At 44.6% G+C, this 16,475-nt stretch overlaps 1 protein-coding gene across 5 annotated transcripts in view; it reads left to right on the forward strand.

The window, feature by feature from the left end:
- Window positions 1-5,756: 5,756 nt before the first annotated feature.
- REEP1 (receptor accessory protein 1) overlaps window positions 5,757-16,475 on the forward strand; it is a 67,464-nt gene continuing 56,745 nt past the window's right edge. For all 5 annotated transcript variants that reach the window (XM_083861108.1, XM_083861109.1, XM_083861110.1 and 2 more), the window contains exon 1: window positions 5,757-5,859. In XM_083861108.1, coding sequence (XP_083717234.1) covers window positions 5,828-5,859 — 32 coding nt within the window. In that variant the 5' untranslated portion in view covers window positions 5,757-5,827. The remainder of the gene's footprint in view (window positions 5,860-16,475) is intronic.

Genomic DNA, 16,475 nt, shown 5'->3' on the forward strand with positions numbered 1-16,475 from the left:
ATTCAGAACAACCCATCCTTCCAGAGCAAGAATGTAAGGACTGACCCACTGGATCAAACCAAAGCTCTGTACATCTCAGTATCTCCTTCCTGGAGGTAGCTGATAAAAAGGCCCAGAGGGACACATGAGCAACATTTAAAGAGAAACATTCCCTAGTCTTGACTCAGTCTTGACTCACAGAAGCTTCCCATGGCCATTAAATGTCCTGTTCTAAAGCTAAGATGGGTTTGGTCTTTCTACTGGCTTCAAGTTTTGACAGTATCCCTAATTATTCAAAGTCACAATTGAAGGATTTTTGGGTTGGTTTGTGTTGCTGCTTTTGTTTGGGGTGGGGTTTTTTGCTTGTATGTAGGAGGGGTTTTATTGAACTGTTTCCAGTCTTTTTACATTTCAGTTGTACGCTGTCCATAGGAGGTTGTTTAGGACATGAACAGTGACAGGCCAGTGGAAAGATGGTAGCAGCAACAAGGAGCAAGGAATCTAACCTGTCAGAAGTACTGTAATAACAGTGGTAATTTATTAACGTCTTTATTGACTTTTAAGATTGAAAAAGTAATTCCCAGTCTAAAATGCAGTCCTTCTTTCATCAATTAATAAAATGCTGTGAATTAAGCATTTTATAGATTTTCTTGTTCCTTATGTGTCCCTTCTAAATCAGGATATTCTATGATTCTAGGATTCTGAAACAGTAAAATGGAAAACATGCTGAACGAGGATAATTTCACATGGAGCTGGAGGGTCTGCAGATACTTCAGAACCACTAATGAATTAATCTAAAAAACATGGGTTTATTCCAAGGCAGAGGCATCTGGTATCATGTAAGTTACAGAAGAGGATATGGAAAGCAAAGAACAGACTTCTCAGAAGACACTTTTGATGCACAGCCTGAGGTATTCAGAGCGTAATATCTGAAATACTGAGTACCATTGGCTGAACTCTGTGCTGCAGAGTTTTGTATTCGGATAACTGGGGCTGAGCCCTCCCATTTTGGTTACCTAAAGCCAAATAATACATCCAGGCATACTGGTCTCCATGTTTTCCCCAAGCTCTGGTAGTGAGTCACTGAAATTAAGAGTGTTTCTCAGAAATCACAATTCCCAGTGTAAATGCCAAACCACACCACTTTGGGACAAAATAGGCATTTCTTAATCTCTCTTTGCTAATGGCCATAGCTCTGAAGCAGTTAATATAATAATAAAGATAGAAACAGCAGCAGAAAATGCTGAATGTCTCCCCATGTTTTAACAGTTCTCCCTATGAGTAGGATTAACCTTTTCCTTTTCCTGTCTACTCTGTATTTGTTAGTAAAGCTGTCATTTCAGAAATGGGCATTTTTCATTCCTGTGTCCAGGAGCTGCATTCTTGGATTTTCACTCTAATTGTCCCTGTTACCCCATTAAGTTTTTGTTTATTTGTTTCTTTTGTTTTGCTTCCCAAGCAGAAGTCAGGAGGTAACTGCAAGGATTCACCCATTCTATTCCAGTGCATGAAACACCAAATGTTTCTCTTTCAAGAGGCTGAGTATATTTATCTATGTATGTGTGTGTGTATGCATTCCTTGATGGGATGCAGACTATTTATTCCCAATCAAACTATCATTCTTCTCCTGATACTTTTTAGGTGCTGTAACAACACTGCATGATACATGTGTGCACTATGGTTATGTGGAGTTTATTTATTTTTATATTCAGTTTTGGTTTTGCCACATGAATTTCATCACCCCTGAAGTATAACTGTCTGATATTTTTCTCTATTCCTGGGTACATTTCTTGGCTGTGTTGTCTGCACTTCAGCTGTTGTTAAATGCCTCTGGTGTGAGTTTGATCCGTCGGAGGATGTAAGAGTTGTCTGCACTTGCTACTTGCTGACCTTTTCTGGATTTGGTAACAGCGTGCCCTGTGCATGTGTGTCAGTGACGCTTTTGTTCTGAGAAGCCCTGGCTTGGCAGTTGTTGTTCAGCTGTGAGGCAGAGATCCCCTTTCTCTGGCGCAGAGAGGAATGAGTCTGATTATAGTAGAGCCACTGGGGAGTCTGACTTTTCCATGGCTGTAAACTTCTCGGGAAAAGTAGTTGCTAGGAGAAGACTACATAGTATTTAGGGCAAGGGTGGTGGCTCTGCCTTCAGTAACAAAGCTGATTTATTTTATAATTTTGGGAACAGAAATCAGACCATCTAATGATGCAATCTGTGTAGTATTTTTCACTGCCAAACCTTCTACTGCTAAAGCAGTTCCAAAATGTTCCACGAGGATTGGATGGCATTTCTGCTGAGCTGGCTGTATAAATTTATTCATATCTGTTCCTACACTTACTCTTCTTTTGTCTGCCTGGTTTTTGGGAGTCTTTTTGTTTGTTCGGTTTGGCTTGTTTTTTATAGACTGGCTGAGGTGGTTTAACAGCAAAGGGAAGGCTTTCTCCAAGCAAAGCCTTTTTCCAGGACGCTTGCAATGTCACATGCAGAGCTCCTAGGCACAGAGCTGTGACTTGTCCTAAGACACAGCCCATAAGGAGTAGGTAGGGGGCATTGTCACCCTTCCACTGGTGATTCAGTGGAGCCGAATTTTCTCTCCTTTACCCTCTGTTTACCAATCAGCTGTTTCAGTAAAGCTCCCCACATTCACAGTCAGGCTCCTTAGGTTTGCCATCACTCGACTACCTTGTTAACTATCTGTGAACATTTGAGACTTAGGATCAGTCATCAGGTGGTGATTGTGCCCGTTGTGTACAAAGCAGCAGCACAAGAAGGGTCCATGCCCTGCTTACCCCTGTTCTGACAGTCGCTGGATTGCTGCCAGCCAGAAAAATAATCCTCAAACCTTTTTGAGGTTTGCTGCCCAGAAAAGAGCAGCGGGGTCAGCAGCGATGGCAACTGGCAGGAGTTGCAGTGAGCACGGTGAGCTGGAAGAGGCTGGAGGCAAGAGTGAAAGGAGTTGATCAGTAGTTAACTCATGTTAGCACGAGTTAACTATTAAGAGTCAACAAGTATTAATCACAAGCCTAAGAAGCAAGATGGGCCTTAGTCGTGTCAAGATAAGAGAAACAGAATGCACCTTACCAAGATAAGAGAAACAAAACTTATTGTCGGCAGAAAAGGCTGAACCAGCCAGCGAAGGACTGTGCATGCTTTATAAAGAAAGGTGAAAAGGGCAGAGAGAGGAGGAGTGCCGGCCTCCATCGGAACGGCCCCCGAGGAAGACTCGGAGCCTTCCTCAGTGCGACCACCAGAGTACACTGCGCTTGTGCCTCACGTTTGCTAATGATATTAATGATTTCCGAGAAGCAATTTGTATAACCACTTCTATCCCAAGGAATGTAATGAATATGCATGACATTTAACCATAAATTGTTCTGTGTTGAAGTGCTGGATATACGTGTTAGGAGGAGCGATCCTCCACATACCCGGCGCTGAATAAAGCAAATACTGCACTGGGTCAGTGTGAGGTGACTCTTAGCTCAACGTACGAGCGAATCAAGAGGACATGAGACTGAGTTATGATCTGAGCATGAAAACGTTTTGCTGCAGCTTTGGGTGTTGTCCTCTGTATTATCTGTCCTTATGATCCAACATCTTCTCTTGTTGGTCCAGGAAATATGCAGCAAGTACTAAGTGGCAAGTTTTGTGTACTGTGATGATAACACAGATATTCTTGCAGAGAGATCTATGCCTTGTACTTGATAATATCTCATCAATAACTGTAACAATGTTGTGGATTGTCTGCCAACATGCAGTCTAAAAGCTCACTCTAAATAATCCTGACCCAGGAAAAATCTCGGATAACAGATTTCCAAGTACTTATTTGGCTACGATATACAAGCAAGACAGCCACAGGATGATTCACTGCTTTAAGAATTTGGGCTGGGTGACCTAATGGCTTCTTTCGGAGCGAAGGCAGCTCTCGCTTAGAGCAAACATGCCTGGAGAAGACGGCTAATTTACACTTGCTTACAGCAGCGCACCACCCAGCCCTGCCTTTGTGGTGCCTGTACAGCAGTCAGTGCTGGCCGGAGCAATGCTGCTACTCTCGACCCTTACAGTCCCTGAGGAAAGAGTGTGTGGTGGCCCCATATCTGCAGCTGTGGCTCCCAGCCGGTCTATAACCCAAAATTCCGGCGCTGGGAGCAGGAGCGCTGCTGTAGCGCAGCGGGGGTGACGGTGCAGGTCACAGCGCGGGGTGGAAGTTCCCCCTGCTGGAGGAACAGACCCACTGCGGCCAGCGGAGCAGCGCAGCCGTGCGCATCTTACCCAAAATTTAATTTCTAGAGGTGCTGAACTTCAATTACGTGTCTCTCTATGCCTGCAGCTTTACCTGAAGGCTGTGGTTTGTTGGTCTAGGCAACCGCAGTTGTTGTGGTTGTTGTCACTAGACGTGTTGGTTTTTTGGAGAACAGGTCCAGAGAGCCAACTTAAGAAAAGGTGATCCTGTTATGGAGGACTTTTGAGCTCAGGAGAAGAAAGGTGAAGTGTAAGGTCGGGCTGGATGGGGCTCTGAGCAACCTGGTCTAGTGGGAGGTGTTCCTGCCCATGGCAGGGAGTTGGAACGAGATGATTTTTAAGTTCTCTTTCAGCCAAACCATTCTATGATAAGGGCTGGACGCTGTGGACAGGGCTGTGAGGATGTCTGTGGTAACCTGGGACTAGGGAAGTCTGCAATCAGCTCGTAGAACTGCTGCCTGTGGGCTGAAACGTTCAGCCTCTCCTTGCAAGAGTTCTTCCCAGGTTACTCACATTACATGAGAGATTTTCAGCATCTTTCAGCTATGCTGTCTCAGAATGATGGGGACACTTCGCTGCAGATGGCCAATCTCCAGAAAGAACCATGTGTGTGGCATGGAGGTGAGGATCGTGCAGTGCACCCAGGGCCAGGGGTGGCTGGAGCCCTGGACCTAATGCCAGAAACAGGCCAGCTGCTCCACAGACCAACCTCCAGGTAAAGCTTGGGGCTGCTCTGGAGGCAAGATTGAGATCTCAGGACTACTGCAAGACAAAACCTCATCATGAATTGCCATGAGCATGTTGTGCTTCCAGTAGAAAGGAAAAAACAAAGCGGGAGAGATGATTTCATGCAATCTAACCACATTTGGCACGTGCCAGTGAGAGAAAGGAGAAGAACCCAAAGGAAACTTAAAGAGAACAACCTGCAGGTCAAGGCAACATATGTTGTTTTTGTGTGTGGGCAGCTGTTCCTCATGGAAATTGGACTTGACAGCCGTGAGACCCCCTAATGAAAACTGATGTCGAGGAGAGATTGCTGCTTGTCATCACTGATGATGGTGATGGGAGTTTACCTGGATCGTGTGGCCAATACCCTTGTCCGTTGTGCCTGGACATTTTGGGGAGTATGGGGAAACGGCGAAATCCTTCTCTTTCTATGGATCGAAGACATCCCTCGACCCCGAGCCTTAGCTTTGCCGTTCCTTTGATTTTAACAATCCGTAGGGTTTCCTTCGTGTCCGGCTCGGCTGCGGTGGTCCAGAAGCGCCCGCGTACCTGCCCGGTGCCGCGGGTGGGGCAGGGACCCCTTCCGCACCCCACAAAAGCTCCGCGCACACTCCGGGGTCTCTCGCTGGGGACTCCTTTGGGAACGGGGAGCGTGGGGGGCTCCTCCTCCTCCCGCGGGGGGCGGCTGCGGGCCCTGCCCAGTGTGGGCGGCCGGGCCCGGCTGCGCGTTGGCTGCGGGCGGTGCCGCCAGTGAGGCTGCGCTGAGGCTGCGGGGCCGGATGGCCGAGCCGCCCGCCCCGCGCACTCGGGCGGCGGCCGGCAGCGGGCGAGGACACCGGGCGAGCCCTCCCTGCCGGGAGAGCCAGCCCTGCGGCACACGGCAGCGCCATGGTCTCATGGATCATCTCCAGGCTAGTGGTGTGAGTAGCTGCCGCTCGGCACCTGCAGCGTGTGCCCGGTGTGCCCGCGTGTGTGAGTGTGTGTGTGTCTGTGTGCGCCGCCGGTCCCGCTTGCTCCTGCTGTGGATACTGGGCTAAATTTAGCAGGTTGTTGTCGGGGCCGGGGCGCTCTGCTGCCCGGCGGGTGAGGCAGGAGGTAGGTGGGTCAGATGGGATTTTCCAGCATGAGAAAATCACCGTGGGGTGGAGGGCGAAGCGCTGCCGCGCTGCACAGCGCAAGGTGACAGGGGAGAAAGAGGAACGACTGACATCGCCCGGCGCTCGGCCATGGACGGGCTCGGGGTCCGGAGGGGGATCGGAGCATCAACGGGTGGGAAAATGGACCTGGATTTGGGCAGCGGCGCTTTGTTACCGGGCTCGGCGCGGCCGGGGGCTCGCGAGGGGGCGTGGGAGAGGCGGCCGCGGGGTCTCCCAGCCGCCGCCAACGCTTTCTTGTCTGTTTTGCAAAAGAAATATCAAATATTCCTTTCCTCTTTGGAACTTGCCGCCCACCCTCTCAAAAGACCATCTCGCTCTCCGTTTAACCTGTCAGCCTGGGAGAAGGAGCGTGTGACTCTTTGCACTTGTCCTACAGCTTCTCCATGGCTGAAACTGCTCTAGGTGGGAATACATGTAAAAATTCCTTGAAAATTCTTCCCAGGCAGCAGGGGAAAACGGAGCAAGCTCGCGATATATGTTTATCTTCCCCAACTGAGAAGAGATTTAGTGGAAAAAAGGCATTTTCGATGCCATTTGAAAAATTCCTGGAGGAGGGGGATTACAGGCTTAAGGTGGGGCAGCAGGACGGATGATCTCCCTTCTGGAAATGTGACTGGGGAAGGCTAATATATGGCATCAGATGAATAATTTACCAGTTTTCTCTGTCATGTACATACAGATGCATCTCCTGCAGATTCAGGAGGACATCTGTTGTGCTCTTAAGTTATTTTAGAGCGTTTGCGAGGGCCTGTCACTTTCTTTGTCTGAAAGAAACGTGCCATGATGTTGCACCATCAGCATGTTTCCAGAAAAGCATATTCAAGGTCTCTTTTGCCATATGAGATAAAACATCAAAAGGAAAACTCACCTTCATCTTAGTTATGTCTGTGTATCAGTAAGACATTAAGTGTCAGATATGAAGATTTTAGAGGGTTCTAGAGGGGAATTTAGCCCCTGGAGTTCTGTCATCTGGATTCAGCTGCAGCTATAAGCCATTATTTGGCTTGCACTTCGTTCTGGGAAGGAGTGTTAAGTATTTAAAAGATTTAATTTGAACAGTATAACTGTGCAGATATCTCTGCCAGCAATGTGAGTTGTAGCATGTATTGTCTAAGGCAGCTTTTCTTTCTTCTCTACTAAACTAATTTCTACTTTGAAAAAAACCACGTTATTGTGTAACCCAGCTAATCCTCAAGAACAAAGAATGTCTACACAGAGATGGTAGTTAAACTTACTTGTCTCAGCACATACACATCTACACAGATGATTTCATCTAAGGCACATGGACTGGGTAAAAATCTGATAGGGGCAGGACCTGGAGCAGTTGACCAGTCAGGTAATTAGCTGAGCACACAGACCTTCCTGTTCTCTTCAGTGTTATCTGAATAACATGTCACAGCATGGAATCAGCTGTGCAGAGAGCAGTATCTGTTATTTGTTATGCTGCATTTTCAGTAGCAAAAATGAATATGCAGTGTAAATATTAATTATTTAGTAGGCATAGTAATAAGTAAGAATTTTGCAAGGAAACCTAGGGCAAGCCAAGTTTGGTCACCACTTTCTTTTCACTGCTGAGTGTACATCCATCCTTTAAGAATATTTTGCATGAGGAAGTGCTGGTTTATTATGATCCCAGTAAGAAACTCGGACTCCTTAGAGTATTGGTTAAAACACCATTTCCTAGAGGTAGCATTGCAAAAAAACCAAAACCAAAACCAACCAAACAAAAAAACCAAACACCCCAAACAAACAAACAAACAAACAAACAAATAGGAGACTGTAAATAATCTTACATTCCATCAGATCCTGGAAACCCTGAGGTGTCTGACGTGGAAGAGCCCTCCAGTCTGACAGAGCACACCATGCAAATATGTCTGTGGAAAGGTTCGCTTGCACTTTAATCTTTTCAGCTCTCAGAGCATTTTCTTTTTATTTCTGAAGACATTTCCATTCATCACTCTTACTGCCAGATGAAAAGGATGTTCACAGGCGACCTTGTTCCTACACTTAGCTGAAGACAAAGATGGGCAGGTGGTTTAATGTCAAGTGATGAGCAAGTTGCTCCTGCATCCAAGAGGAATGTGCAGACCAGACAGGCAGGACACACCTGCAGCACAGCACAGACCTGCGCCCATTCAGAGTAACCGAGTTGGATCCCTGAGTCCTTGTGTACAGTGGTCTTCAGATTAGGATCATGGCAAAGATTTAATCTCTCTAATCCAGCTTCCCCATCTCGTTATGAATCACTAGTTGATCCATCAGTACAGATAGCTGTGCTTTAAGTAGAATGGCCACCTGGTTGGGCTTTTTTCCCCTCTGCTTCTATGTAGTTGCTTTTTTTCATTAAATCTTATTAACTGATAAGGATTATGAAGAAAGTGGTGTGGTGTGGTTTAGTCACACTGTGAATGTTGATTTGTGCTCTTATGACTTCTGCTGATCTCCACAGGGGCTATGTCTGATATGACTCAGCTAACAGAAAGGGCTTTGAAACAAAAGGCAAGCCTTTGCTTTGTCTCTGGTGCTTTGCTGCTTCCACTGTCTCTGATTTGGTTGTTACTGGTTCTGTCCTGGCAGTTTCTATTTCTAAAACATTGCTGAAGGAGAAGAACCCGTGAGCATTTCTCACCTCTTTCAGCAGGAAGTCAGGCAGCTCACTGCAAACCTTCTCTTACCTTGTTTCACCTTTTACTATTTGGGCTTTGTGTCCAGAGTGCTGGCTGGTTTTGTTCTGCCCACAGAGCTGTGTGCTGGGAATCCTGAGAAGAGAAATGATACCTTCAGAGCAGCATCTCTGCCATAGATGTGTGTTAAAGTCAAAGATATGTTCAGGATCTGCCCTAGGTACTGTAGAAAAGCAAAACAAAAAGATAATTGTGTCCCTGGATATCTTTTTACTCTAAGAGCTCAATTCTCATTTTCCTGCGGTACTACTCCCAGGTAGTTTTTTCACTTATCTCAGTGAGAACAAAATCAGGATATTTCTTTTCTCATGGCAATGGATTACAGGTGACTTTTCCACCAAGGGATGCCTGTGATCACTGGAGTTGCAATTGTTTCGTCTTGGAGTGACTTGTTCCTGAATCTCTGACAATAACTGGAATGGGATAACATCATTATTTGTTGGTTAATGACAGCTTTTTTTTTTATTCTTCATCTCTGAGTACATCTCAAAGGACATCCTGAAGCACCTGTATCTCAGTTTCCTCATCTGTGAAGTGTAATGAACTGCTGTGAATTTATCTTCTCTGAGGCAGACCAGAAGGGATCATTGATGTGTCTTACCAGCTACAGGTTACTGCTATTCAATTTCAAAGGAGATTCAATTTGCCTCAAATGGTAGAGACTTCTCTAGGAGAAGGACTTGGGCTCTTTCTTTGTTATTGCAGACCAGTTCAGCTGCAGTGCACAGCACTGGCAGTCCTGGATAGCTACTTTTGGCTGTTGTCTCCAGGCACTTTGAAGTTAAAAGTGGTGTCTATAAATGCAGCCTATTTTATTGGCATGGGAATCCTGTCCTTTCTCAGAAACATGAAACTTGGTTTGTGTGCTTGGGATCACACAGAACAGAAATAAAGGTTTTTGGCTCCCATTCTGAAAGTTAGACACATCACACAGCCTGTTGAAAGACTTTCAATCTGGAACATGTGGCAGAGGAAGGAGATGTCAGTAGAAACGAGGCTGGGTTAGACAAGTTATCAGTAGATGAGATGATGCTGTGTGGTGACTTAGGCATTTGAATTCCTCCTGTGAGAAGCTTAGAAGTGCATTGCAAATTAATATAAAATGGTTAAATATGTTCTTCACGGTGAAAATCCACAGCCTTAATTATGCTTTTTTTTGTCACCCCAGGACACTGATCTCTTATGTTTTGATGTGAAAGAGAGTTGCAGCCATAGATATGTCCACTGGGAATTCCCATCCCTGTGTGGAAGTAACAGGGATTTGAGGATCTGTCAGAGGCATCCTTTCTTCCGGCTGTCCCTGGAAGTAGTTGGATTCTGAACAAAATCAAAGGGGAACCAAACAATTCTTTAACCTGATGTGTGAAATTTCCTTCCCTATCACAGTTTGTTAGCTTTCTCTTTCTTGGTTATTGTGATGCTGTTTTAACAAGGCTGTGAGATTTGGCCACCCCCATCCTCATCTGGTGTCAATCCATAGTGCTATTGAGTCAGACATTGATTTCATCTTTATATCTGTAAAGAATTTCCATTTTAGAGAAACTTAGCAGATCCTTCCTCCTTCTGCGTTTCATGTGTATGGGAAGCCTGAAGAAATTTATGAATGAAACAAAACCTGAAAAGTCATATCATGGATATTATCTGGAGGTAGAAAATGATAACTTGTGTCTTCTTTATGAGAGGCAGAGACAGGATTCACTCAAGCAGGCAAGGACTACTCTCATAAAAGCAGACCACACCTTCAAGCTGTTGGTTATTGATACATCAGCATTAGCATTTCAGTTGATGTGTACCACTTGATTTATATCACATATTGGTTATTGATATATCTGCATTTGCATTTTAGTTGCATTTGCATTTAGACACACATTGTGTATATGAAGGTCCTTCACAGCCTTGGTGCTGGCAGGTGACATGAGGGATTCAGGTGTTTGTTACTCTGTACAGGCCTCACACCAGCAGTGCAAAATTATCTGAAAATACAGCAAAGGACCCAAAGTGCAGCTTGAGCTCCCAGCCAAGGCTGTGGGATGAGTTTGCAGTAGACTCCTCTGTGCTCTGGAGCTGGGGAGGGCAGATCACTTGCCATAATTGTGGAGTTTACTGATAAATTTTACCTATATCAAAAGTGGTGTAATCACTCCAAATCAGAGGCTGCAGGCTTGCACTGCTGCTGTCCTTCCTGTGAAGAGCACATGGTGTCTGTGGCTGCCAGCTCAGTTCATGTGCATCCCTGCTGCAGCCTTTGGCTCTGCTGAGGGGGCAGGACCTGTTGGTGACAGTAAGTGACAGAGGAGCACCCAGCACAGGTGCGACATTTGCTGTGCCCTTGATGTGAAATGTGACCGTGTGATCACGCTGTAGGGGACAGCACTGCCTGCTGCTCCAGCAGCCGTGACCCAGATTCTCCTGCCCAGACACAGATGTGCTGGGAATTCTCCTGGCCCCAGCAGGGAAGGTTTTTCTGGTGTGCACATCACAGATCTTACTGGTTCTGGTGTGGTAAGGAAGGATGTTTTACCAGCCTGGCAGCTATGGCATATGGCCAAGGGGCTTGGTCTTTGCAGCTACCTTTGTATGGTACTTTGCCTTTGTGGGACCCCTCCATCCACTAATGCACTTTGAAGCATTAATTTAGTGTTGTGTCATTAGAGAGATTTTTATTGCCATTGTACAAGTAAGGGCACCAAGACACACGGAGATCAAGAGATGTGTCCACTATTCCACAGAGTAACAGGTAACATATTTCCTCCAGGCTCCTTGCTCAATAAATTAATAAAAGAGGACCTGATAAAGGGAATTTGGATATTTGTGTGTGGTTTTTCTATGGATTTTTGATGGTGTGAGAGAGATAGAGCAAAACTACAGACTTAAATAGATGCTACTGAAGCAGTCAAACAACCAAAGGCTGAAGTATTCTGAATCATGACCTATTCCCTTTCAGATCCTCAGTGCTGTCCTTAGTGTCACAGTCAGCAGAAAGCAAGAGCCAGAATGGTTAATACAGGCTACTAAGTCAGGCATTATGATGCCTTGAGAGGCTACCTGGAACAGAGGCTAGACAGTGATAAAGGAATGAAGTAGATATTTATCAAAAAGCCTTCAGAGGATACGCCTTGGGCAGTACAAAAGCCTGGCCAAGGCTACACCCAAGATGGACTCCGGGTCACACGTTTTCACACTTCTATAAGTTTTGGTCCATTTACATATTGGGGTTAATTGTCCAATTACAGCTTCAGGTTGTGAAGTCCCATCCTCCCAGATTGTTCTCCTCAATTCACTGTTTATACTTTTTGGGCCCAAAGCTGCAACAGTGTCCTTGGTTCTCCAGCTGGAAAAGAACTGTTTTGTCTAACTAAACTGGGAAGAGAACTTGCTAACACTTTATATGAAGTTCAGAGTTATGTACTATTGCAGTACAGAATCTGGAAAATGCAAAAGCTAAAACTTAAGGCACCATTTACACTCCCTAAAATTGGTTTCCTAGTCATAGGAGGGAGATTTAGATCCAAGGTACTTGAGCTGTGGTGCACAGATGGCTGGCAGTCCACAAAACATCAGTCAGTCAGTGTTTCAGCTCTAAACCAGAAATCCTCATACAGGCTGTTATGTACTAACTGATTTAGATAGATGATACCATTTTTACTTTTTTTAAGTTACAAATTTTGTAATTATGTCTATTGAATTAGAGTTTTGTAAAATATTAACATTTCAACATTTTGCAAATTCCATGTGACTTACTATTTCTCATCTATCCTTAAGCAACAGTGAGATATAAAATGAGCTGTGTGTTTCTTTTAAAGGTTTGGATGGTCCAGTGAATTAGGAAAGGTTGAGAAACTCTCTCATGTGCTCTTACTGCAGTTAACAGTGAGACTGGCATCTCTAAGGAGCTTCCATCAGGGGTTGTGTGTTGCATGGAGAGCTGCTGGTTCAAGGAGAAACACTTGGTACAAATAGGACAAAGGAGGACAACATGCAATCACACCTTCTACTTCTTGAGCAGTTGCTTCTGAATACTGAGCATTGCATTTGTCTTTCTGCTTCCATGTCTCAGCAGACAGAGCTGATACCTTGGGAACTTTCAGGCTAATCAGGCTAAAGGTGGATGAAGACCTGAGTGCTGCAGAAGTATTGGCCAGTTTGGATTGCTGCAGAATCTTTGTATGACAAAATTGTCTTGTCTATGTCTTCATTAGGCAGCAAGGATCTGAGTCTAGATTTCCTTTTGTTGGCTTGTCTACTTGGCTGGACTGGGGCCACTCAGATTTCAGGTAGGTCTGGTGAGGTGAAATGGCCTAATGAAGGGATGCATCCATGTAATCAGGCTCTTTGCAAGCAAAACACTCATACGGCAAAATCTCCCTTAGATCACCTGTATGGTTGAAGTTAATCACATGCTGTTTTTTGCAGGGAAAGTCTTGCATACTTTTGTTATCACTGGTATGCTACTTAGATTGCAAACTCTTCTGGGCAGCAAGTTCATTTAGTATTTTTAAATGAGCAAGCTAATTTAGTATTTTTTACCTTACAATGCCTAGACAGTAGGGCTTAGTCTCTAGCTAGTTCTTCTAAGTTCTATAGTAACTTATATAGTATAGTTTCTGTTTTTCTATAGAAAAATAAATAAGATATGAATGCATGCAATTCTGAATTCTAAGTGAATCATTCTTGGGACTGAGCCTGTGCTCCTCAGTAATTTTTCTGTGACACTCTTGCTGGTACTGTGTTCATGCTCTGATTTGGCATTTCACATGTATGTGGTAAGGCAGAATTTAAACTGATAAAATACAAGCAAAACAGATGGTGAGCAGAGTGGTGAGAAAGAGCTAGAAGAAGTGACAAAATGAAGAACTGTGTTTTATCTTTCCATGACTTGTGTGTCTTTGAAGAGAATGACTGAGGTAACAGGACACACCTGCTCATCCCACAGGTAGGACTTGGGAAGGCACTCCAGACCTGGAGCACTATGCCAGAGCTGGAAACACGGGTGGTACTTTCCCAAGATTTGTACACAGAACCACTCCATCTTTTGCTGTGATGTGTGCCTTTCCTCAGAACAGGCATAACTCCTTAGCAGGGTACCCTGCTGTTTGTTTCTTGCAGACACATTTTACAAGAGAAGTGGAGGGCAAGGGATTCTGATTTGCTCTGGGTGGTAAAGCAGTGATCTGCAGGCTGGTGAAAGGGGTCACAGAGCCAAAAGCAGGGCAGGGATGGCATCAAAGGAGAGAAGCTGGTTGTACAGTAAGTAGAAATGAAGAGCAAGGATTATATTTCAAAGGGACACACATTTATATGGAGGCAGAGGATTGGGTGTCAAGTCGGAGATTTACTCTTGGCAGTGACAGGAGGACAGCTGGTGTCACGCTTAGGAAAGGCTTGTTTCTTCAAATGCTACTTGCTGCATCCCTTACTGCTCATGCACTAATTGCTAATAATTAAACATCCAGTCTCAAAGAAGGAATCAATCAATTGGTCACTAAAGCTGCAGTCTCTCTTTCCCCTTTCTCTCTCATAGAGCCAGTAGTAAGATTTTGCTTTCCAAAAATGGTAAATTTTACAGGAGAACAAACCTAATATTGAAGTATCTATTTGAGAGGAGCTGCAAATAATGCCCCTCATGTCTGGAATTTTGTGTCTTTTTGGACAGATCCCAGGGATGCCAGGGCGATATGTGTACCTGCCTGTGAATTGACCAGGCAGTCCAATGCTATCAGCATTAATGAACAGTTGCAGCTCCTGCAGAAGAAACACTTCTGTTCTGTGGAGTTCATAGTGCTTCTTCCTTTCATTCAGCTCATTTATTCTATTTCTTGTTTCCAGCCTAAAAATAAATGTTTACACAGGAAAGCAAAAAAACTGACAGACGTTTCTTGCCTCATGTTTTGAGGGAGGCTTATAACAAATAAGCAGCCTCAGACAAGGAAAGGGCTTGTGCTGCAGATTTTATATGAGAATACCAAGAACCTGGATTCAGTGCAGTGCTGTAAATTCCCTGTGGGAAGAGGGCAAATTATTTATTCTTTCCTAATTTGGTAAATGTAAAACAGACTTAGTGATAACCCCTGTCCATGTAAACTACCAGTTCTGTTTTACACATGGTAGAGCCTGATGTGGGCATGAGGAACCTCCACTGGAGCAGATTGGAGGGGTGAGGTCAATAGGAATTCTGAGCTGAAACTTCTAAGCCAATGGTCAGAAGTTATGAGGTGCTCTGGGATGTTTTGCATAGACAAGCTTCTTCTGTGGCAGAGCTCTCCTGGCTGTCAGTCCCTGAGGAGTCCTCATGGATAAGTGAAATGAGGAGTCTTGTATGGCATTTCAGGAAGAACACCCTTGCAGGGAGGACAGATGGGAAACGCCTGGTGATGGTGAAAAGCAGAGCAATCACAGGAAGATGACCTTCTCCATTCACCACAATATTTCATGGTCACCTTTGTCTTGATGTCTTCAGCACAAATGCTCTAACACTTGCTGTGAGCATGTGAGGAGATCTGCTCTCTCCAGCTATAGGTCACATCAAGCAGCCCTCGTGATGAGGTGGTTGTTCTAGCTTGGGCAGTTCCCACAGGACTGCTCTGGCTCGTGCTGTGCCTTAGGTGCTTTTGTGAATGAGCAGTTTGAAGCTCTTGAGCCTCACTCTGCTCATGGAAGGATTCTGCTTGTCCTGCTGCCTCTTCTGCCATGGACTTGGGAGGACATGGTCTGTGCATATCTAAACTTTGACTTATGAGCCACTCATTATGTGACCCACAAGAAACTATCCCTGGTGTTAGATCAGGCTCAATAACACCATCTGGCTCCTAAATCTACCTGCAGAATTCACTGTGACATGTGAAAGGGAGAGATGGATGCTGGAGCTGCCCTGAGGCTAAAAGGCTTTGAGATAAGTCACATATTTCATGGAAAAAAGATTGAGTGGTTTGACTTGAGAATGACTGCAAGACAGGTGGTTATATGAAAATGAATTATTGGTCACTGTTTAGATTCCACTGAGCATGTCCCTCTACAAAAAAGCCCTCTATCCTAGCTAGTGTTTTTGTGCTGGAAATCAGAACAGAGGAGCCAGGAGCATGATGGACACAAGCACTGAATGAGACTTTCCTCCTTCCAAACAATTCATCTAGGTCTGAGTTAAAGCACATTGTCAGGGCAGCCTGGAGGCTGTTTGCATTTTCCCTGGCTTAATTGTACCTGTTTTGTAGCTGAACAAAGGACTCTGCTTTCCAGGTTTATTGTTTTCATTCTGCTTATAAGGATTTCAGTCAAAACAGAAAGATGTTGCTGTTTAGAAAGAATATTAATAATTAAATTGAGATACTCTGGGGAATATACCACATAAGGCTGGATTTGTTGAATTTAAGTAGCTCATAATAGTTTCCATGGCAACACACTCTGCTGTCCTATATACTGAAAGGATCTTTCTCATAGGATCAAATGCAGAGAGGAAGCTGCTATTTAAAAATATACCTTAAAAACACAAACACTGAATTAAGAGTAAATGGTTTCCTGCATAATTGTAGGGATTTTCTCCTGCTTGTTATACTGTGCTCACCTCTTTTCATAGCTGTCAGAGTGCAATCAGTCAAACCAATCTCCTGCTGACTCAAATGATTTATGGAGGACCTGAGGTCTAATGATGCTTTCTCAAGATATAATCTATCTCATAGATACATCCTTATCTGGATATTT

The sequence above is a fragment of the Zosterops lateralis genome, assembly GCF_965231275.1.
Source record: "Zosterops lateralis genome assembly, chromosome: 5".
NCBI lineage: Eukaryota > Metazoa > Chordata > Aves > Passeriformes > Zosteropidae > Zosterops > Zosterops lateralis.